Source organism: Cicer arietinum, chromosome 3 (assembly GCF_000331145.2).
Source record: "Cicer arietinum cultivar CDC Frontier isolate Library 1 chromosome 3, Cicar.CDCFrontier_v2.0, whole genome shotgun sequence".
Taxonomy (NCBI): Eukaryota; Viridiplantae; Streptophyta; class Magnoliopsida; order Fabales; family Fabaceae; genus Cicer; species Cicer arietinum.
This window is the reverse complement of record NC_021162.2, coordinates 49,290,606-49,314,991: the sequence shown is the minus strand read 5'-3', so window position 1 is coordinate 49,314,991 and position 24,386 is coordinate 49,290,606. Positions and strand designations below refer to the sequence as shown.

General features: G+C 29.8%; 1 protein-coding gene, 1 long non-coding RNA gene and 1 other non-coding gene across 3 annotated transcripts; 2 read left to right on the top strand and 1 right to left on the bottom strand.

Moving 5' to 3' along the window:
- Nucleotides 1-438: 438 nt before the first annotated feature.
- Nucleotides 439-1,771, top strand: LOC113785729 (uncharacterized). Its single transcript, XR_003471853.2, has 2 exons — nucleotides 439-1,108; nucleotides 1,529-1,771. It is a non-coding gene; the product is annotated as an uncharacterized lncRNA (long non-coding RNA).
- An 8,430-nt stretch (nucleotides 1,772-10,201) lies between these two features.
- On the top strand, nucleotides 10,202-20,934 carry LOC101500185 (fimbrin-2). The gene is made up of 14 exons (XM_004492195.4): nucleotides 10,202-10,591; nucleotides 11,014-11,184; nucleotides 11,737-11,978; nucleotides 12,079-12,250; nucleotides 12,829-12,867; nucleotides 13,063-13,131; nucleotides 13,211-13,327; nucleotides 13,823-14,034; nucleotides 14,133-14,288; nucleotides 14,463-14,662; nucleotides 14,876-15,033; nucleotides 15,253-15,349; nucleotides 15,452-15,543; nucleotides 20,631-20,934. The coding sequence occupies exons 1-14, from the start codon at nucleotides 10,505-10,507 to the stop codon at nucleotides 20,802-20,804; spliced, it is 1,986 nt and encodes a 661-aa protein (XP_004492252.1). The 5' UTR covers nucleotides 10,202-10,504; the 3' UTR covers nucleotides 20,805-20,934.
- A 34-nt stretch (nucleotides 20,935-20,968) lies between these two features.
- On the bottom strand, nucleotides 20,969-21,041 carry TRNAK-UUU (transfer RNA lysine (anticodon UUU)). The gene has a single exon. It is a non-coding gene; the product is annotated as a tRNA-Lys (tRNA).
- Nucleotides 21,042-24,386: the final 3,345 nt, after the last annotated feature.

The following is a 24,386-nucleotide window of genomic DNA, read 5'->3' as shown; positions in this document are numbered from 1 at the left end:
TCTTTTAGAATACATAAGAAATAGAGTTAGAGCCAAAAATATATTTGGCCACGTTTTTTAGTATTTGTGTTGTTGTAATGTTCTATTAAACAAAATTTGTTGAATTTATCAACTTATCTAGGTTGTTTGTTAGTTTTTATGTTACATATTAAAAATAGGTTTAAAATAGATAGCAATACAAAAGATTTTATAAAAATCTGAAATTATTATTTTATAACTCAATTTTATAAGAATAAATTAAATTTAATATTTATCTCAAAATAATTTAAACAGAAATAAAATTACAGTATCTTTCTTCCATTCTTCTTTATGCTTCACATCTTGTTAGTTGTTTATTACATTAAAAATATCTTTCAGTTAGATTTATAAAACTGAAGAAGTTTTTTTTTTTTATTTAGGAAAACAAAATTAAAAACCTAGTTAACTTGAAAGGTGAAAATTCGACTGGCTTACTTATTAAACAATCAAATATTAGATGTTGTAAGCATCTACGTTAATAAAGTGGCTACATCCAAATACATTTGAGAGAAGCCACTTTGTGAATTGGTTCCTCTAATAACTCTTCTCACTGTCAAACCTATATGCAAAAATAACTTATAAACTATTGATCATTTTTTAACATATGTTCATCATCCTATTGTTTGGTTTGCAAGATATTGTTGTTGAGAATGGATCATTTTCTTTTATACTTTTTGTGTTGATTCTCCAAGAAATTGTATTTTGATTCTTTTCAATGCAATTGGGATTCTGGGTCATGATCATTTTTTAGGATATTGTTCATGATCATATTCTTTAATTTGCAAGATATTGTTGTTGAGATGAATCATGTTTTTAACTTTTTGTGTTGATTTTCCAAAAAAAGATTGGATTTTGATTCTTTGCAATGCAATTGAGTTTCTGGATCATTGATAATTTTTTCTATGGTTGTTGATTGCAGTTCATGAGCATGAGGAGAGAGAGTGGAAGGCTTACCATTGGAGACTTATCTTCCAAGATGTCAAGGTTGAAAGTTGTGGGAGAAAATCTGAGTGAAGAAGAGAGAGATTCTTATATCCATGATTTGTATCAAAACACAGATGAAGATGTTGATTTCGAATGGTTTCTCAAGGTGAGTTTTTGTCATCCTTTCAAAAAGCCATCTTTTGCCTTTTGGAAATTCTAATCTATATTCACAAATGACCTTTTTTACTTTCTAGTAATTTTCTTTTCCTGACCTATCTCAATCTTCATATCTTTTAAACTTCAATATATATGAAATGGGAAAGAAAGTAATCAACTTAGTGTTAACTTGTATTTTCCTTTCCTTCTTTTGCTCATCCGGATGATGCATTGATGGTGTATAGTGTTGGATTAGCACATAAATAAATTTGTAACTTTTTGAATAATATATTAGCACATAATTTTGTAACTTTGTGAATAATATATTAGCACATAATAAATTTGTACTCAATATTTATTTTGATTATTTAGTTATATATGAATTGAATTATAACGGATGAATGAAAGAATTATCTCTATTTGTTAATAGGTCTTGAACAGTACGGTTATGTTTGGTAAATCTGCTCTTCAACCAAAAAGGTTGCTGATGTGGATGCTTAATGACCGTTAAGATCCCTTGATTATGATAATCTGACAGTTGTGATTTAAAATGTATTAGTTTAGTAGCAATTATGTTGTAATGACTTTCTGTCACTCTAGTTTAATATTTTGTTATTGAGGATGTTCTAATCTTGTTACAATGTCATTTTAGTGGAAACAATATTATTAACTATTGTCTTCTTTTGAAAGTTTGCTCTTGAATGAATGACTTCTAATCTTGTTACAATGTCATTTTGGTGGAAACAATATTATTAACTATTGTCTTCTGTTTTGAAAGTTTGCTCTTGAATGAATGACTTTATTGTTAGCCGTAGTTATTTGGTGGTGTATTTGAATGACTTTAATTTGTATAGTTATGAGATTAGTTAAGATTAGTTAATTCTGTTTAATTTTCAATAAATAAAAAAAGGCCAGTTGAACATTGTAACCGCCAATTTTTTCTTTCTAATTTCATTGTATCAGATATAGAAACAACATATTATTTATAAAAAGATATTTTATAAAAATAAATTTATTTGAGAGAATTTGTTTAAAGGTAAATAATTTCAGTTTGTTTGAGAGTATTTGTTTTGTGAGATAATAACATGTGTCTTTCAATAAAAAAATTATTTTTTTAAATAAAAAATCATCTTTTAGGATTTAAAGGTTGTTTTGTTTCTGATTTTTAAAAAATAATTTTGTTTAAAAAAATTATTTTTTATTTAATATATATAATTTTGTTTGAAAGATAATAAATTGAGTTTGTTTGAGAGAATTTCTTTGAGAGGTAATAGTGAATGTGTTTGTTTCAAGAAAAAAATCTATTCTCTTAAACCAAAAATCATTTTTCAAGATTTAAAGGGTGTTTGTTTTAGATTTTTAAAAAATCACTTGGTTAGAAAAATTATTTTTTATTTAAAATATATATACATATGCACATTGATATTGGTATGTGGATAGTATCATGTAAATTGATATGGATAGAACATCATTTAGATTGATATGTATATAAGGACTAATTTTTTTTATTAGGGTCCAATTTTTACTTATATATGTTTATTTTTTATAATAATTTAAAAGGTGTTTGCTAGAAAAATCATTAAAACTTATATACAAACAACTGCTTGATTACTTGACTTGTCAAGTGCATGGTATTTTCCTTGATTTAGCCATAAAACGCATATCTTGCTGAATATCGATTTGCATCAGTTTATTGATGTGATTCCATGTATCTTTCTTTTTAATATTTTAGACACATATTAAAATATGTTTTTGGGCATTTATTAGTGATCTAAATATAAAAATTTATTATTAAAAATATACGAGAATTTATGTATTTAATTTATTCAAAATTTAAATTTTATTTTTTTAATACAAAATTTTCTTTTCTATTCCTTATTAAGTGTTTTTAGAGCCTTTATTATCAATTTTTAATAGACTTACATGCCATCTTTTTACTAATAAATGGGCCTGTCCTTTTTTTTGAGAATGAAAAATAGAAATCTAGCTAGGTACATGTCATTTAATTGCCTTGAATTTTCTACCACAGGTAATAATTTTGTCCTCAATTTTATTGCCATAACTTTGTGAATTCTGTCCCTTCTAGTCCCTTCTAGTTTAACTGGCAAATTCTTAAACTACATCACACTTTACGCTTTATAAGATCAACAATGTGTGAAGGCCTAATAAAATCATTAATGATATTTGTCAAAAAAAATAAAATCTTTAATGAAAATGAGATCAAATCAAACCCAATAAATGGTACCCCAAGTCAGCAAACAATGATGAAGCTCGTGTAGTGTCCAGTGATCAATAGTGGAAAAACCATGTGTGGGAAGGTCCCATTTTGATACACTCACAGGGCAATGAAATTGAAAATGCAATATCATGGTATACTTAGCTGTGGATCTTAATCATGATTGTAGTTGTGTGAGCTGAAGCAAAAATAGTAAGTTGTATAATATATTCTATACAATTTATAGTTACCAAATTTGTAGCCTTTTATTCCTTTAAATCTATATCCTCCTGTCTTGCTTATAAAAAAAAATATTTATATGTTTTTCTCAAATATAAACATACCTTTTTTTTATTATTACTAATTCCACATTTTGATCTATAGAATAGAATACGACCGTGTGGATAATGTCTTATTTTATGTGTTTATGTTTTTTAAATAATTTTTGTATTTAAATGTATTAAATTTGATTTTTTTTTATATTTTAATTCGTAGTATTAATAAAGAGTATATTAAAGTAGTAATAATAATAATAAATGTATCTAGTAAAGTTAAAAAATACTTATATTTAAGAGATAATTTTTTATTTTTAAATGATGATTATAATTAGAGACATAAATAGTATGATTATGAATTAGTGTCTCTTTCTTTCTCTAAATAAACAATATCCCTTCTATTCTATAATTAATATTGTATTTCATGTCATTAATTTATATCAAATCGTTTATAATATTTGTTTTATTGATACATCTTTAAAAAATAACACTTTATCAAATTTTAAACTAAAATTATATTTATGGACCAAAATTAAAAAAAAAATTAATTTTATGATTTAACTAAAATAAAAAGATTAAAATTACAATTGAAAAGAAAAAAAAGAAAAAACTCTGATTCTGTCTATTCTCCATGTCTATGAGTTGATTGCTATGTGATTACAACTTATAGTTACCTCAATGTAATGCAACAAGAGTTTTCTTCCAAACGAGCATGAGACCATATTTAATTTGCTTTTCTTTTTCTTTTGGTAAGGATGATAGCTAAATCCCAATTAGAAAAAGTTGAGTAGCCCACGTGAGAACTGATAAGTCTTTTCAAATCGGTGATTCAAATCCATTGCTTTTATGGTTAGTGAGTTACTATACAAAACAATTATATAGACACATTATTGAAGATGGCTATGAAACATGTAAACTAAAAATCACAAAGTTATTAAGATTATCGTTGGCTTTCTGATTGGTGCTGCATTTAAACATTTGTTTTAATAATAATAAATATTATTGATTTATTTAAATTAAGAGAACACACCAATAAAAAATAATACAAATTCATTAAAAAAATGAATTTGCGAACAAGTTTACAATATCTATATTAATATCATAAAACAGTAAAATATTTATAAATTTGATAAAATTAAAGTGATTGGAATATTGTGGCTTTTAAATTTGTATCGATGCTAAAATCATTGGATCATAATGAAATTACTAAAAAAACATAGAATATATAGAAGTGTGTCAAAATTACTTATCTAAATTAAAAGATATAGAAAAACAACATAAAAAAAATAATTTCAAACCAAAAAAATTGTTCTAAACTACTCTCATATTTTAGGATACATAAAAAATAGAGTCAGAGCCAAAAAAAATATTTGGACACGTTTTTTTAGTATTTGTGTTATTGTAACGTTCTATTAAACGAAATTTGTTGAATTTATCAACTTATTTAGGTTGTTTGTTAGATTTTAGTTACATATTAATAATAGGTTTAAAATAGATATCAATACAAAAGATTTAAAAAAATTCTGACATCAATATTTTATAAGTTGATTTTGTAAAAATGAATTAAATTTAATATTTTATCTCAAAATAGTTTAGACAAAAATAAACGTTATAGTATCTTTCTTTCATTTTTCTTTATGCTTCAAATGTTGTTAGTTGTTTATTACATTGAAAAAACTTTCAGTTAGATTTATAAAACTTAAGAATTTTTTTTTTGTTGCTTAATTGCAGTTTTGATCCCTATATTTTAGTTGAATCGCGAAAGTAGTCCCTTCATTTTATTTCTCCCCAGTTTTGATTCTCAAACAAAATTTTAATCCAAAACTTGATGAAATTTTATTTTTTTGCATTTATTTGAGTCAAATTATGCCTTAAAATCTTGTGGTGCAACAATTGTACCTGAAATCTATGATCATAAATGATGTAATGCGACTTTAAAAATTGACAATTCATCAAATTTTAAGTTGAATTTATCAATACAAAAGATTAAATTTGTTGAATTTATCAACTTATTTAGGTTGTTTGTTAGTTTTTAAGTTACATATTAATAATAGGTTTAAAATAGATATCAATACAAAAGATTTTAAAAAAATCTGACATCAATATTTTATAAGTTGATTTTGTAAAAATAAATTAAATTTAATATTTTATCTCAAAGTAGTTTAGACAAAAATAAAAGTTATAGTATCTTTCTTTCCTTCTTCTTTATGCTTCAAATGTTGTTAGTTGTTTATTACATTAAAAAAACTTTCAGTTAGATTTATAAAATTTAAGAATTTTTTTTTCTCTTAATTGCAGTTTTGATCCCTCTATTTTAGTTGAATCGCAAAAGTAGTCCTCTCATTTTATTTCTCCCCAGTTTTGATTCTCAAACAGAATTTTAATTCAAAACTTGATGAAATTTTATTTTTTTGCATTTATTTAAGTCACGCCTTAAGATCTTGTGGTGCAACAATTGTACCTAAAATCTATGATCATAAATGGTGTAATGTGACTTTAAAAATTGACAATTCATCAAATTTTGGACCAAAATTCTATTTGGGGACCAAAACTGGGGAGCAATAAAATAGGAGGACTACTTTCTTGATTCAACTAAAATAAGAAGACCAAAACTATAATTGAATTTTTTTTAGAGAAAAAATAAAAAACCTAGTTAACTTGAAAGGTGAAAATTCGACTAGGTTATTTATTGAAGGATCAAATATTAGATGTTGTAAGCATCTATGTTAATAAAGTGGCTACATTAAAATATATTTGAGAGAAGCCACTTTGTGAATTAGTTCCTCTAATACCTCTCACTATCAAACCTATATGCAAAAATAACTTCTAAACTACCTAAATAAAAAAGTTTTTGACCAATAATTTGGGAAATGGTATTAAATTAAAACGACTTTTTTATGTTTCCATTTTGTGAGTTTATACGACATAAATAGGCTCTTTAAGTAGAATTTAACTCAAACTATAGGTACCTCCTCACCTACTACTAGTCTTCAAGATTTCAAATTACAAATTTCTCCTTCCTTAAGAGTTCAATGAATTATGTTTAGATACACAGAATTTGTTAGATAACATATTTCTTTTTTAGTCATTTGTTAGCTAACATAACAAGAACATCATTTTTTTTATCTGTCAAATCTTTGCTTTAGAGGTAACAGGTCTGTTGTTTAGACCATGTGTGTGATTAATAATAGAACCACTGACCACTAAAAGATTATCATTTTTTATAAAACTAAAAAATTATTATAATTCAACATAATTTTCAGAAAATTATTTGAAGCTTATTCTGAATCTCTTTTGGGAATTAAATATAAATATTTATTTCTTCCATAATTTCATAATTGAAGAGGGATAACATACATAGTGAAAGTAGATGGTATGGCCATTTTTTTTTTTTACTTAATCATATGATACACGTGTACGATAGAGACCGATATATATATATATATATATATATATATATAATCATTTGTTAACAATAAATATTTATTTTTTATGCTTTGATTGATGATTGATCACTTAGAGAATTAAGAGTTGTTATTGAAAAGAAAAGTTGAGTAAAAAAATTATTCTAAACTGTTATTTTGATTTAAACTTATTTATGAATTAACATAATTGTGTAATTAGAGGATTCAAAATCATGATAGTGTAGAGGAGAGGATTCAAATCGTAATTGATTTTTAATATTGTGAATTGCAAATTTGCAATTTTAATTTAGTTTGAAAAATTCATATTATTACTCAATTACATAAGTATAATCAAATATGTTGTGCATTAAATTAAATCCAATTCGTGTGGAGATAACCTTCCTTACTTTTAATATCAGGTAGAGTTTAACGCACAAGACAAAATACTATCAAAGAGCAAGACCAAAAATATAGAAGATAATAGTATCTTTTTAATAACAAAATGCTATAAGAGGAAAATGATTCTAAATTTTATTTTTAATTAATAATGTTTTTTATGTAATTTTATATGTTTAAAATGATTAAACTACTCTAATTGCGATAGAGAGCGATATATATATATATATATATATATATATATATATATATATATATATATATAATTAAAATAATTTATAAAAAGACATAAACATAAATTTTAAATTATATAGATTGACTAGAGTATCATATAACATTTAGATAATGTTTTTGAGTATGACTAGTTAATCGACATAGTCAATATTTTTTAAACACTTTTTTAATTTTTTTTAATATATATATATATATAATTCATTCATAAAAAACAATATCACAAATTTTACAAAAATTACGATAAAATTAATGTCAAAGGTGGCTTCTATTTTCACATTGTCGAGTTTTCTCAAACGTACATGATTTTGACAACACCTTGGTACATCCACCGATCGACATAACACCGGGTTCAGATGCACGACACAGTTCAATATAAAGTGTTGTCAAGCACGCTAAACCTCAACTGTAGAAGAAGAAGAACAACAACAACAACAACAACAAACTCGTGATCTACCAAGACGTCGTCAAAATCTCGTACGTGTGAGAAAACATCGGCAATAGTACTAGAGGCCACCTTTGACATTAGTTTTATCGTAAGTTTTGTAAAATTTGTGATGTTTTTTATTAATGAATTATATTTTATATATATATATATATATATATATATATATATATATATATATATGTTAAAAAAAATTGAAAAAATGTCTAGAAAATATGGACTATGTCGGTTAACTGATCATACTCGAAAATATTATTCAAATATTACAAAGAACTCTAGTCAATTTATGTAATTTAAAATTTGTGTTTGTGTCTTTTTATGAATTATATTAATTAATTAATTAATTAATTATATATATATATATATTGTTACTAAAAAAATTGTTTTTTTTTTAAAAAAAATCCTTAAGAAATAAAGAATTGTTAACACATGTCATCATGGATATTATTTGGTAAACACACCCAGCAAGCCATAAAGAAATTTATAGTTAAATACACAAAAATTTGTGTGGTTTGACACCTTTTACTACAACAATTTTTTGTTTAGGAGATTTATTGCCTCTAAAGTTATACAAATGCATTATGATTAATGTTCGTACCATGAAAAAAAACCTTTTCGATTTTCAAAAATGATTTTTGGCTCGTTATTACTCATATGCCTTTAGACCCCTCCCGAACAAACTGCTGAGGTATTCTAGTAGAGGTGTTTTTCTCTTCAAGTCTTCACCAATAAACGATCAAAGAAAAATTCAATGAAAATGGGGTTAGTTTGACGTAGTGTAGACACAAATAGTAGATCTCAAAGAGACATAAGAGGAATATAAAGAACTTTGGATAAATGTAAGATGTGAGTTCATGTGTAAAATAGTCTTATTCATAATGAGTTCTAGAAATTTTTGACATTTTCAAGGATGGGTTGATCGTCTTTTAGTGTTGTTTCTAGACAGGTTTTGGTGTCGTCAACCAGTCAAGTGGGATCGTAGCCTATGAGTAATGCATTCAACTACACTTTCCAATCCAGATAATTATTAGAGCCATTTAATTTGATGGTATAGACTATCTTTTGATGACTACGATTGTGGTAGAGGCATCGATATATATATATATATATATATTCCCACCCAATATCTCTTAGATGTTATATGTTATAATATTTTTAACTTTATTTTGTTTTTATTTTCGTAATAACTCGAATTAAAAGTTCATTAATAAAGATATTTTTTTTATTCAAGAATTTTATTTTTATTGTTTATTGTATTATTATTGTAACTTTCAAATTACAATTCACCATATACACTCTCCATATATATATATATATATAAATGTGGATGTAACTATTTTTAATTATCATATTCAAAATTTAATTTTTACAAGTTTTATATTTAATTTTAAAAATTATTTTTCAAAGAATTGTTTGAAAATGCAAACAAATTTAAGATTTATTTTTATTAATAAAAAACGATGATTGAAGAGTAGTTTTTATTTTAGTAAATATAAAAATGCAAGTTTAGTAAAATTAAAATTCTTGATTAAAAAAAATATAAAATAAAAATAAAATCCTTAAATAATTTTATCTTACAAGTACGTGAAGAAGATTTATTTTCTGGATACAAACGAAGTTTTTAATTCGAATTATTAGGTAGAGATCCGGTCACACATAACAAATTTAGCGAGTAATGTAATCTTATACTTTAATTAAATTCAATTATTATTATTAATAGTTTTTGTTTTTCATAATAATTATCGGTCCTCACTAGATACGCTCATTATATATATATATATATATATATTCAAATTGATGTTGATGTATAGAACTTTATGAATTGATGTTTTATTTCTTCAGATAAACAGAGAGAATCTCAATCCATGTAAACTAGTGAATTTAAGAGCATAATTTTCATTTTCAAAAAATTTAAGAGTGATTAGTGAGAAGTAAATTTAAAATAACCATGCTCGATAGTTATATAAAGCCACTAGGTTTTGGAAGACATTTAAAAATGCAATAATAAGATTATAATTATAACATCTTAAAAAAAATTGAGACAACAAGATTATGATTAAACTTTTGTAATAATTTCTTTTAACGGCAACAAAAATGGGGACCCTCCCAAGTGTTTAGGAACTTGTTGTGTCTAATAAAGTTCAAGGACATTGTTGTAATAATTTGAATTCTCTCACTCTAACACACACACATGAACAACTTTGAACTATGACAGCTCTTCCCGGTCCCAAAATGTTGGCCTTGTTCCATCTCCTTCTCTGACACTCTCTCCTAATACTTTCAACTTTTCATGAACTAAAAAAAGAAAGAAATATAATGCTACAAGGAAACTTTTAGATATAATTCAGATACATCACATAGTCATTTGTGAAAGAACAAATCACCAAGATACAGAGGCAAAATAATTCAATAATAGATTTACAGTTATAGGCTTATAGCTATGTCTAGTCATTGGGGTATTATAGTTTCAGATCCATGGCTTCAAAACCAGTTCACACAAGTTGAACTTCGCAGCTTAAAATCACAAGTAAGGTTTTTGATCCTACTGTTTGTGCTGATTCTCCAAGAAAGATTGGATTTTTATTCTTTTCATTGCAATTAAGCTTCTGGGTTATGATCATTTTTTAACATATTGTTCATGATCCTATTGTTTGGTTTGCAAGATATTGTTGTTGAGAATGGATCATTTTCTTTTATACTTTTTGTGTTGATTCTCCAAGAAAGATTGTATTTTGATTCTTTTCAATGCAATTGGGATTCTGGGTCATGATCATTTTTTAGGATATTGTTCATGATCATATTCTTTAATTTGCAAGATATTGTTGTTGAGATGAACCATGTTTTTAACTTTTTGTGTTGATTTTCCAAAAAAAGATTGGATTTTGATTCTTTTCAATGCAATTGAGCTTCTGGATCATTGATAATTTTTTCTATGGTTGTTGATTGCAGTTCATGAGCATGAGGAGAGAGAGTGGAAGGCTTACCATTGGAGACTTATCTTCCAAGATGTCAACGTTGAAAGTTGTGGGAGAAAATCTGAGTGAAGAAGAAAGAGATTCTTATATCCATGATTTGTATCAAAACACAGATGAAGATGTTGATTTTGAATTGTTTCTCAAGGTGAGTTTTTGTCATCCTTTCAAAAAGCCATCTTTTCAAGGGTACTTTGATCTTTTTGCCTTTTGAAAATTCTAATCTATATCCACAAATTACCTTTTTTACTTTCTAATAATTTTCTTTTCCTGATCTATCTCAATCTTCATATCTTTTCAATTTCAATATATATGAAATGGGAAGGAAAATAATCGAGTTAGTGTTAACTTGTATTTTCCTTTCCTTCTTTTGTTGATCTGGAAGATGCATACATACATACATATATATAATTTTCTTTCACTTTATCTTTACATTAAGACCAATAAAAAAGACGCAAAAAGAAGAAGAGAACCAATTAGAAAATCACATATTTCTCTGCATTTTGTATTAGAATATTTTGAACTACAGCCATATATTTTATCTCTTCAATTATTTTCTTTAGTACTCAATACCATAAGGGAATTGAAATTTAGAGTTGGCTCACATTAAAACACTTGATGCTTTCTTCATGAGAAACCATCAAAACTTATATGCTTGATTTGAGTGATACCAAATAATGGTGCTATATTATGATGACAGGTTTACTTGAAACTACAAACTTTTGCAAGTTCTAGAACAGGAAACAATGCAAAAAATTCATCAGCATTCCTCAAAGTTGCAACTACAACATTGCTTCACACAATAAGTGAATCAGAGAAGGCATCATATGTTACACATATAAATAACTATCTTGCAGAAGATGAATTCATCAGCAAATACCTTCCTCTTGATACTTCAACCAATGACCTTTTCGAAATCGCAAAAGATGGTGTTCTTCTTTGGTACTACAACACACATTATCACTTTATCTTCTTATGTGACTAATTATATGATAACATTTTTATTTTATACATTTTGAAAAAGAATTACATGTTCCTGCAGTAAGCTCATTAATGTGGCGGTTCCAAGGACTATCGATGAACGTGCGATCAACACAAAAAGATTACTTAATCCATGGGAAAGGAATGAAAATCACACACTATGCCTTAACTCTGCTAAAGCAATTGGATGTACTGTAGTCAACATTGGCACTCAAGACTTAATTGAAGGAAGGGTATGTTTATGTGCTTTTCTTTTTTTCACATATAAAACCAGTAATCGAGAGAACAATCTTTTCCAGTGAAGATTTTGTGTAGTGAAATCTCAGCCACTCATTTATCTCTACAACATGCGGCCAAAGTCATTGAATAGTGGAATTTCCACTAGACTCCGTCTAGTGAAAATTCCACGGAAGAGAATCCTAACACCTAATATTTCCATTGGCATGTTATATACTTTTGTAATGTGCTATATGGTGTTTACATCAAAGCCTTTTGATTACTTCATATTTAATATACATTTTCTTTACCATGATAATCTAAGTTAAAGACTCAAAGAAGATTCAAACTAACTCTAGATTCATGTTTTTCCTTTCTATGCCTTACCAAGGTTTATATAACAAGCTTCTTCAAATCATGAGCTTAGTGTTATACAATAGGCCTAACCTATATATAGAACTGGAATCTAATTTGTTGGAGCAAGGTCTATTTTATTTAATGGCTTCTCCTAACATTTTTTTAGGATTGATCCACTCTTCTCATTGAAGCATACATGGATTTTGTAGAAATAACTCTTCTTTTGTTTTAATTTTAGCGGCATCTGGTGCTTGGATTGATTTCACAAATTATTAAGGTAAATGATCACTGATTTATTCATTATAGTTTTGGAATCAATGACGTTAACATAGACTACATATTGTATAGTCATCTGAGGTAGACCTCGAGAGTTGATCTGCCAACTCAGAGCAACTCTTGAGGTGCACCTCAGATCATACAGTAAATTCTATGAGTCAAATTTCTGACATTACTAATGCTGGTGATAAATTAGATACAATTATTGGCGAATTTGAACCTAAAGAAAACTCCTCAACTCTTGGAGTTGGTTGATGATAGTAAGGTAAAATACATTTCTTCATTATATTTTCATACTTTTCATTATTGTTGTATATGCTGCCTTCATTTTTCTGAAATAACAGGATATGGAAGAGTTGATGAGCCTACCACCAGAAAAAATCTTGTTGAGGTGGATGAATTTCCATTTGAAGAAAACAATATATAAGAAGATTGTCACAAACTTCTCCTCTGATGTTAAGGTGATAAGTGTTTACTTTTAAACCATAAATATACTTATCCTAAACTATTTAATGTCAAAGTATATTTTTTTCAATTATCCAGCCTCTGAAGTAATAATGTGTTCATTGGACTGTCAACTTCCAAAGCTCGATTTTAATATGGTGAAAAATTGCGAAATAAGCTATGGACCATTGACAGAGACATGGACACTAGACACGACACTGATAATAATTTAAGAAAATATAATTAATTGAATGTAACTATACGTGCTAATTCCTTACGAGTGTTGGACGCTCAGACACGCCTTTGATCTGAAGTGTAAGTATTGCATAGGAAATAAAGTGAACTATGAATTATATCACATTATAATTTTTTAGTAAAATAGCACATTTCTTGTATGTTACTAAAATATTTGAAGTACAGAAAATCACATGATTCAATATTATGAACTTTCTTAACACATGTCTTATAAATAGCCTTTTTCATCAACATATATGATTCTTATGGCATTGTAGGATGCAGAAGCTTATGCTCATCTTCTAAATGTTCTTGCACCTGAATACACAAATCCATCCACATTGGCGATAAAAAATCCTTTCGAACGCGCAAAGCTAGTTCTCGAACACACCGATAAAATGGGCTGCAAGCGATACTTAACTGCAAGAGATATAGTAGAAGGTTCTCCAAATCTTAACCTTGCTTTTGTTGCACATATTTTCCAACTCAGGTGATAATAATCTTTCTCCATTTGTTGTAATATGAACAATTTATCTTTTGGTGCTTTAGAAACATATGTCAAGAGCTAATTGAATTTGTTTGTAACAGGAATGGACTTTCAACACAAGCAAAACAGAGTTCTCTCCTTGAATCATTACTAGATGATACTCAAGATTCAAGAGAAGAAAGAGTTTTTCGCCTTTGGATTAATAGTCTTGGCAATTCAACATATATCAACAATGTTTTTGAGGATGTTAGAAATGGGTGAAATATCTCTTTTTATCACTATTTCTCTTATATATTATGAATTTGAATAATATTGTCCATGCAATTGAAAACTACTTTATTAATTAAATATTTTTTATTTCAATTTTTAAAAATATATTTTAATTATTTTGTCATTTAGGATTAGCAGTAATTTGATTGTTTACAATGCAGTTGGGTACTTTTGGAGACTCTTGACAAAGTGTCACCTGGGATTGTTAATTGGAAGATTGCAAACAAGCCTCCCATAAAGATGCCATTTAAAAAAGTTGAGAATTGCAACCAAGTTGTGAAAATTGGGAAACAGCTTAAGTTTTCCCTAGTAAATATTGCTGGAAATGACATTGTGCAAGGATATAAAAAATTAATACTAGGTATGTATTTTCCTATGAAGTGCCGACACATACACGTAAACATGAGTAATATTCTGAGAAAATAAAATTGATTGTATATGTAATTGCAAATGTCAGTATCATGTTGGTATCTGATGACATGGTCGAACACTTTCAAACATTTAATATGTATTTCACCAAATGTTAGAGGATGCTAAACATTGTCTAAACTATTATGATTGATTTTATTTTTAGCATATTTGTGGCAATTGATGAGATGCAATATCCTACAACTTCTAAAGAACTTGAGATTTCACTCTCATGGGAAGGAAATTACTGATGCTCATATTTTGCAATGGGCTAACACCAAAGTCAGAAGCTCAGGAAGCCAAAGTCATATATATAGTTTCAAGGTATTTCATTTTTTTTTGTTCATTTAAGCATCATGTAAAGGACTGATTTTATCATGTTCATTAGTTTCCATTATTCATTATTATTTCTTAGTAATAGTGTTTACTGAAGTATTTTGTTTGTGATAATACAAGAAAAATTACTTGCAGAAGTAGAGTATGTAATAAGGGATTAAAGTATTACAGAATTTGGTTCATTATTATAATTGTTTCAAATTTCAGGATAAAAGTTTATCAGATGGAATATTTTTCCTGGAGCTCCTTAGTTCTGTGCAACCAAGAGCTGTGAATTGGGGTCTTGTAACAAAAGGAGTCACAGGTATGTTTTCCTTTTATATATTTTATCATTTTTGACACATGAAACCAACAACAAAACTTTATGATAGCGTGAACATAAATTTGAAAACATGGACTTGTGCAGATCAGGAGAAAATGATGAATGCAACCTACATTATCAGTATTGCAAGAAAGCTTGGATGTTCAATTTTCTTGCTTCCTGAAGACATCACTGAGGTAGTTGGAATCAATATTTCATTGCTTCTACCTCTCTTCTCAACTTCTAAATATTTCACACATGTTAAGAAAATTAATTAGTGTATTAAATTTCTCCACTTTGTACTTCAACTAATATTTTAGTTAGACAATGACACCAAAACATAGTAAATAATTAGAGATATTTTTTACAAAATATAATAATAATTAATGTACTTAGTAATTTGAAAAGTGATTTATACAACTGAGTGATTGAACTCAATGGCTAATGAACTTCAGTTAATGATAAATGGATTGAAAGTACCCGAGTTCAAGCTGTTAACAATGAATAAGGGAAGAAAGAGGAAGAAGAGAAACAACCACTCTAGAGTTTCATAACATAGAATAAACCAAAACTGAAGTTAATAGGGTTACAATGAGTATATATATAGGAAAATAGAAAATATCTAAAATACTCTTACTACTAATATATAATAATATTATCTAATATCTCCCCTCAAACTCACGATGCATTATAACATGGAGCATTGAGAGTTTGTCAACTAAAAAACGGAAACGTTTAATGGAATGCATCTTTGTGAACAAATCAGCAATCTGTAAAGAAAGAAGAGACAAATGGTAGAGTAATAGTTTCATGCTGAAGATGATGACGAGTAAGATGACAATCAATCTCAATGTGTTCGGTGCGTTCATGAAAGACCGAGTTGTGAGCAATTTGAATAGCACTCTTGTTATTGCAGTGCATCGGAGTTGGCTCAGAAAGAGAGATACCCATATCAGACAAAAGCCAACGCAACCAAATTATTTCAGCGGTAGTGGATGTCATAGCACGATACTCAGCTTCTGTAGAAGAGCGAGAGACAATGTCTTGTTTCTTACTCTTTCAAGAAATAAGAGAGTCTCCAAGAAAGATACAAAACCCTGTGGTGGATTTACGATCAGTGGTATCACCAGCGCAATCAGCATCAGAATAAGCTCGTAACTCCAATGAGGATGACGATGGAAAGAGAAGACTTTGAAATTGAGTTCCTTGAAGATAACGAAGAATCCGAAGAACTGTTGCCCAATGTACTGTAGTGGGAGAGACAACAAACTGACTAACAACATGAACAGCATAAGCAATGTCAGGTCGTGTAATCGTAAGATACACTAAGCTGCCAACCAAAGTACGATACAAAGTAGAATCTGGTAAAGGAACACCATCTGAGAGAGCATATTTTACATTCAACTTAAGAGGAGTATATGTTGCTCTAGTATCAGAAAGACGAGCCTGATCAAAAATGTTGGCAATGTACTTGGATTGAGAAAGAAGGTAGCCTCTAGGAGAGTAGGCAACTTCAATCCCCAAGAAATAGCGAAGAGTTCCCAAGTCCTTCATCTCAAACTGTTTGGCTAACTGCAATTTCAACTCATTAATTCCACTAACATCATCACCTGTAATAATCATATCATCAACATATAGAGAAAGTATAATGCGACCATGAGTGGTGGACCTTATAAACAATGCAGAATCATGTTCACTAGAGCGAAAACCAAGAGAAGTGATCACAGTAGAGAATTTCTCAAACCAAGCTCGAGGAGCTTGTTTAAGACCATATAGAGCCTTTTTTAACTTACATACTTCCCCTGGATCATGAGAAACTCCTTGTGGAGGGACCATATAGACTTCTTCATGAAGCTCACCATTTAAAAAGGCATTTTTGACATCCATTTGGGAAATATGCCATTGACGAATAGATGCAACTGAAATAAGAGTACGAATAGTGGTCATCTTGACTACAGGAGCAAAAGTTTCTTCATAATCCATACCATATTGTTGAGAGAAACCCTTAGCAACAAGACGTGCTTTGTAGCGCTCAACTAACCCATCAGACTTAGTTTTGATCTTGTATACCCAACGAGACCCAATAGCACGTTTTCCAGGAGCAAGAGATACTAATTTCTAAGTGTTGGTTTTGTGCAATGCAGATAGTTCTTTTGCCATAGCCTGCTGCCAAAGAGGGTCAAGAACAGCCTCTTTATAGGAAGAGGGCTCAGACAAACTGTGAATAGAGGTTAAGAAAGAAGCAAACGAAGCTGAGTAAGTCGAATAGACAAAATCAGGTAACTGAGTAGACTTAGGTTGACGAGAAGGGTAACGAGGAGGATCAACAATCGCAGGAGGTGGTTGGACAGCCGGGGGGACAAGAGGAATGTCATCATGTGGAGTAATAGTATTTGTCCTGCAATTCTCAACATTACAATCACTAGAAGTGCTATCATTAGGACCAAACGGATCAATATGGGTTTGTTCAGAACTCGTAGTAATCTGAGAATCACAGGAAACAGAGTAAAAAGGGATGTGCTAAAAAAAACAACATTACGAGATACATAAAGTTTTCTTGCATGAAGATCGTAACAACGATAACCCTTTTGACCATCCTCATAACCAAGAAAAACACACATGGCTGAACGAGAAGACAACTTACTGCGCTCTACTTGAGGGCGAAGAACAAAACAAGTAGAACCAAAAACTTTCAAAGAATAGTAATCAGGGGTAGAAGCATATAATTTTTCAAAGGGAGACAAACCTGATATGATAGAGGATGGAATTCTATTAATAGCATGAACAGCAGTAAGAACTGCTTCTCCCCAAAACTCACTAGGAACTGAAGCGGACAACAAAAGGGAACGAGCAGTCTCTATAATGTGACGATGTTTCCTTTCAGCAACTCCATTTTGTTGAGGAGTATCAGTACAAGATGTTTGGTGGCGAGTGCCATCATAAGCAAGTAATTCAGAAAATTTATTAGAGGTATATTCACCACCTAAATCACAACGAAAACACTTTATAACAGAATTATGTTGAGTTTTGACCATTGCACGAAATATATGATAAATGTCAAAAAATTCAGACCGATTTTTCATAAGATAAACCCAACAATAACGAGTGTAATCATCAATAAACGAAACATAATATCTAGATCCACCTTTGGTGAGCACCGGTGATGGACCCCAAACATCAGAGTGAACTAAATCAAAAGGCGCATATGAAACGGAAACACTTTTACTAAACGGTAAAGCTGGAAATTTAGCAAGTTTACAACCACAACAATCTGAGATATCACAGGGTTGTAACTTTCCTAAGGCTCCAGTAGAAGCCAAATATTTTAATTTAGAAGCAGAAACATGTCCAATGCGAGAATGCCATAAATAAAAACTAGAAGATAAGGAATTCAAGCGAAAACTAGATAATAAGTCAGCAATAGTTGTTGAGGCTACAGTATCTGGGAGTCGTAGGTCTTCCAAAACGTAAAGTCTCCCCTATCTATGGCATGTCCCAATCAGCCTCTCGGAATGTGGATCCTACACACAACAAGAAGTGGAAGAAAACATAACCGAATAACCGAAATCACATATTTGACTAACATAAGCAAGACTCAAAGTAAGATTAGAAATATAATAAACATTAGAAAGAGACAAGTTAGGTGTGGAGACAGAACCAATGCCTGCTAGTGGCATAGGAGTGCCATCAGCAGTCATAACCGACACAGACGATGCAGGTTTCACAGACACAAAAGATTTATCATCGTATGTCATATGATGAGATGCTCCAGAATCAAGAATCCATATGGAAGGAGATATACCTGACATACCAAAGGAGTTCAAACCTTTAGAAGAGGTGGCAGACATGGCATGTGATTGAGTGGCAAGAAGTCTTTGAAGTTGTTCTGCAATATCATATATTTAGGAAGCAGTCTCAGATGAGTATACAGACCCAGAACTAGAGCCAATGGTAGGAGGAGTAGAAGCAACAACATTGGACGATGACCCCCTAAAATTCTTCTTATGTGCTCTCCCCAATTTTGGACAACGTGCTTACCAAGTCCAACTCTCCCTTGAGATGTTTTTTTGTGAACAGGAGCAACAAAAACAGATGGAGGAGTTGAGAGAATTTCCTTATCTAACACACTAGAATGAGTCTTAAGTCTGATTTCTTCTGCCAACAATTCACTAACTACTGACTCAACATTAGGAAAGGGAGAACGATGCAAAATACCCCCACGAAGGCCCTCAAAATCATCACGAAGAGCCATTAGAAACCAAACCAGACGTTGCTCATCTCTTTGATCAATGTATGCTTTGACAGCTTTCAACTCAAGTGATTCCATAAGAGCCAATTGATCCCACAGATTAGTCATTGCCGAATAGAATTCTTGAATGGTCATACTGCTCTGCTTAAGGGCTCTAATATCACTTTCCAACTGATAACGTTTTGCAAAGTTAGACTGAACATACAAACGTTTCAAGTGATCCCAAATCTCTTTAGCAGTATCATATTTTGCTAGTTGTACTCCTATAGACAACTCAACAGAATTATTAATCCAAGTAATAATTTTTGAATTACTAACATTCCATGTTTTCAGATCTTTTGCATATTGAGTTTCATCCTTTTTATCTGTAGGCTTAACAGAAGTTCCATCAAAAAAAATTTCATCACATAACTCCAATAAGAGTAATTTTGTCCATTGAGGTGAACACTAACAGCTTGAAGAGAATCATCCTTAATACCAACCATAACAAATAATGACAGGAGAATACGACAAACACAATCACTGAGATAAAATAAATTAGGGATAACCTGGTGCTGTGCTAGCACAATTTCTCCCTCTCCAGACGTCGTTTCGTCGATCCGACCGTTGAAGACGAAGACCTAAATGTTGCGAATCGATGTTGTCTTTTCTCTTTTGGTGGTTGTCTTTCCTAGAATAAACCAAAACTGAAGTTAATAGGGTTACAATGAGTATATATATAGGAAAATAGAAAATATCTAAAATACCCTTATTACTAATATATAATATTATCTAATACAAGCCAAAAAAAAAAGTAAAAAGAAGTGAGTTATATAGAGACAAAATATTCAAATTAGACTTTTATAGTTTTAGATGGCTATGCTTCAGTTTTCTTTTTATGTTTTTGCTTAGCTTTTTTTGGTGGGTTGCTTCTATTTTAATAATGGCCATCTAGCAATAGCATTCATTAATTCAAGTCATTTACTAGTTTTTTATGCAATGGTTACTTTGTGGTTTGTATGTTAAACTTTTGAATGATATTTTTCATAATTGTAGGTAAATCAAAAGATGATACTTACACTAACGGCAAGTATAATGTATTGGTTCTTAAAACACCCTGTTGAAGAAAAGACAGTAGGAAATTCAGACAGTGAGAGTCAAGTGGAGACTATATCAAATTCAACATTGGATGATTCTGCTTCTGATTTTTCAGCAGAAGACAACATGTAAATAATAATTATGACTTTATGGTGGGACGTTTTTGTTATGATATATACGAACATAGATAACATATGAGAAGCTTTTTTTATTATATAGATTCGAGAGGCTTTTTCTATAATATATGTATATCTTAGATTGATATAGCAAAGTTATATAAAAAAATTGTTTTTTTTCGCCGTCTGTGGGAATCGAACCCACGACCACATGGTTAAAAGCCATGCGCTCTACCAGCTGAGCTAAGACGGCTTTACATTCAGTTTATAAATATTCAACACTAAATACATATCATTTTCCACTAACATATTTTTTTTTGCCAAATTAGTACAACATATTCTAATTGAGAAATTGGTGCTTTTCTATTCACTTAAAAACCTAATTAGTCATTGAATTGTTAAAATAGACTTTGAAAGATACTATTTATTATTATAATTTTTTTTGAAAGATATTATTTATTATTATAATTTTTTTTGAAAGATACAACTTACTGTCCAAAATAGTTTATGACTATTACAACATTAAAAATTAAATTGATAAACGTTTTGATTATTTGATGACTAATTTAAATTTTTGATTGAATCAAATATTAAATGGATAACGTCTTATATTTTTAATGACTAACATGATTATTTACTTTAAAAATAAAACATTATATTTGATCGACAAGAGTCAAATAATATACGCAAAACAACACTATCGATTTCTTTAAGTAAAAAAATAATGACCATTTTATCATTACTCTCAGATTTTAACTTCTATACCCTCATTTTACCATTTTTGTATGACCTTCATTTTACCATTTTTGTATGACCTTCCAAAAAGTACCCTCGTAGAAAATATAAAAATTAAAATCTCAATATTTTTTAAGATCCCATGTCTATGTTTTTTTTTTACATATTAAAATTTTTGCATTTTAAATCTTTTATATGTAAATTTTTATTATTTTTTTACATTTTTGAAATTTCCAGTATATAAATATTTTTCTCATTCTTTTTACAAATCAAAAATTTTAAAATTCTTGGTAAAAGAGAATAGACAAAGACATCTGAAGATCAAGTTTCAAGGAAGTTGGCCTGCATGCGCGAGGATGGCTTCTACCTAGCCTAGAAAAGCTGAATGGCAGTTCTGTAATTATGATGAAAAACCTTGGATCTTTTGTAATGAATTCCAACGGTCATCAAAGAGCTTGGACCTCTATAAAATGCAGCAAGCTCTTCATCATACAACACACAACACAATTGCATAAAAAGATCAAGCATCTTAAAGCTATCAAGAGCAATAACCATCCTCACTACATACTTTCTTTAATCATACACTATATCTTTGAAAATCCTTTGAGAAAGTATTTAGAATCACCCACTCTCATATTACTTTATAATTTTCAAGTGAGGTACACCTGGAAATATTTGAAAACTGATTGTAAGCTTGGTGAAGCTAAAAGAATACACATTTTGTAATCATCCTCAACGTGAGGTTGAACAGTTTGAACTTCAGTAAAATCTCACAAGGTTTTGAGGACTGAACGTAGCCATCTTTGGGTGAACCAGTATAAAATTATGTGTGTCTCTCTCATATTCTTCTCTAACTCTTTTGCTCAACTCAAAACTGAAGGTTTGAAAAACCCATCCTCAGACCTACCATCCTTAGCGAGAGGATAATTTTAAAAATACTTGAAAATTATTTTTACAGCAAAATCCCTAATAAAAACCCCCCCCCCCCCCCCCCCTTTCTAGTGATATTTAGCTACATCAATTGACATCAGAGCAAGGTTCTCTAAAAAATACACCTAACAGTGTAAGAGAAAAATATCCAAAAAGAAAAATGTCAAAAGCTAAGTATATTCCTAAAGGAGGATCATTTAGCCGACCTCCCTACTTTGATGGTACAAATTACTACCACTGGAAAGGTAAGATGAAGTTATTTCTCATATCACAAGACAACAACATGTGGTGGAAAATGGAGATCACGTCATCAGAACCAACAACACAGACGCAACCTCCGATGAGAAACCTCAAGCACAGTGGACGGCGGATGAAAATGCAAAGGTACTCCTAAACTCTAAAGCTCATTTATTTCTAATGTGTGCTTTGAGCAGGGAAGAGTATGACAGAGTTGAAGAGTGCAAAAACGCTAAGGATCTCTAGGATACTCTAAGGATCCATCATGAAGGATCAAGCCATGTAAAAGAAGTGAGGATAGACATGGGAGTAAGAGATTTCGAACTATTCGAAATGAAGGAGGAGGAAACTATTGATGAAATATTCTTAAGGTTAACAATCATTTTAAATAACTTGAGATCTCTTGGAAAGGAAAGGTATACTCCGTTCAAGAAAGGATAAGAAAAATCCTAAGAAGTTTACCAAAAGAATGGAGGCCAATGGTAACTGCCATTACAGAAGCAAGAGATTTGACCAACATGAAACTAGAAGATTTGGTTGGAACTCTTAGAGCTCATGAACCACTGTTGCTGGCAGATAAACCAAGCAAAAATGGAAGAATGATTGCTCTAAAAACCAGCCAAATAGAAAGTTCATCCTCCAAGAAGAATGAAGACGTCACAAAGAAGGAAAACACAAAGTATCATCTATCTGAGGATGATGATGAACTCGCTCTGATTTCTAGAAAAATTCATAGGATGATAAACAGAAGAGGACAGAATAGAGGACCTCCTCAAAAAGAAAAAATTGACAAAAGTCAGATTACTTGCTTTGGATGCAACAAGACGGGACACTACAAAATTGAGTGTCCTCTCAACAAAAGGAACTCAAGAAGATTTCCATACAAAAACAAATCCATGATGATCACTTGGGATGACAATGATGAGTCATCCTCTGAGCAAGAAAAGGAAGAAGAGGTCAACCTCTGTCTCATGGCAAAATCTTAAACTGAAAAGGTAAGTATTTTTGAACTATGTCCTACTTGTGAGAATCTAGAAATTGAATTTGATAGCCTCTTAAATGACTTAAACACTTTATCTCAAAAATGTATATTTCAAAAAAACCAACTTTTTGAGATAAAGAAACAAAATGAGGAGCTTCAAAAAAAGAATGATGAGTATGTTAAAATCATTCAAGAATTGCAGCATTCTCATTTTCAAATGTTAGAGCAACAAAAAACTCTTAACGAGAGGATAGCCGAAACTCATCCTCAACCTCCTGACGAGGACACAGAAAATGAGTTTTTGAAAATAGAGGTTAAGGAACTAAAAAATGATATTTCCAACTTTGTCAAATCTACAGAAACATTTCAAAAGATAATGGGGTCTCAATCTGGAATATTTGACAAGGCTGGTATTGGTTTTAAAAGTTCTCAAAAACAAAAATTGTATGAAAACTTTTTCTTGCCTAAAAAACGTGAGGATAGGCCTAAATGCACCTTTTGCAAAAAAACTTGGGCATACTTCCAAAATTTGTCAGGCTAAGAAGAAAGCTAACAATGTAAAGTCATCATGCTCATTATGTGGTAAACATGGGCACCATAATTCTATTTGTTATCACAAAAGGAAAGTCCTCACAAGAGGAAAAACTAACCAACAAGGACCCAATGCTATATGGATACCTAAGTCACTTTTAAACTCTAATACAGGTTCATCCT

Coding starts and splice junctions, on each gene's coding strand:
- LOC101500185 (XM_004492195.4), top strand. CDS start 10,505: ATGTCTAGTCATTGGGGTATTATAGTTTCAGATCCATGGCTTCAAAAC. Junction 13,132..13,210: donor AGTTGGTTGATGATAGTAAG/GTAAAATACATT, acceptor CTGAAATAACAG/GATATGGAAGAGTTGATGAG. Junction 14,663..14,875: donor ATATAAAAAATTAATACTAG/GTATGTATTTTC, acceptor TTTTATTTTTAG/CATATTTGTGGCAATTGATG.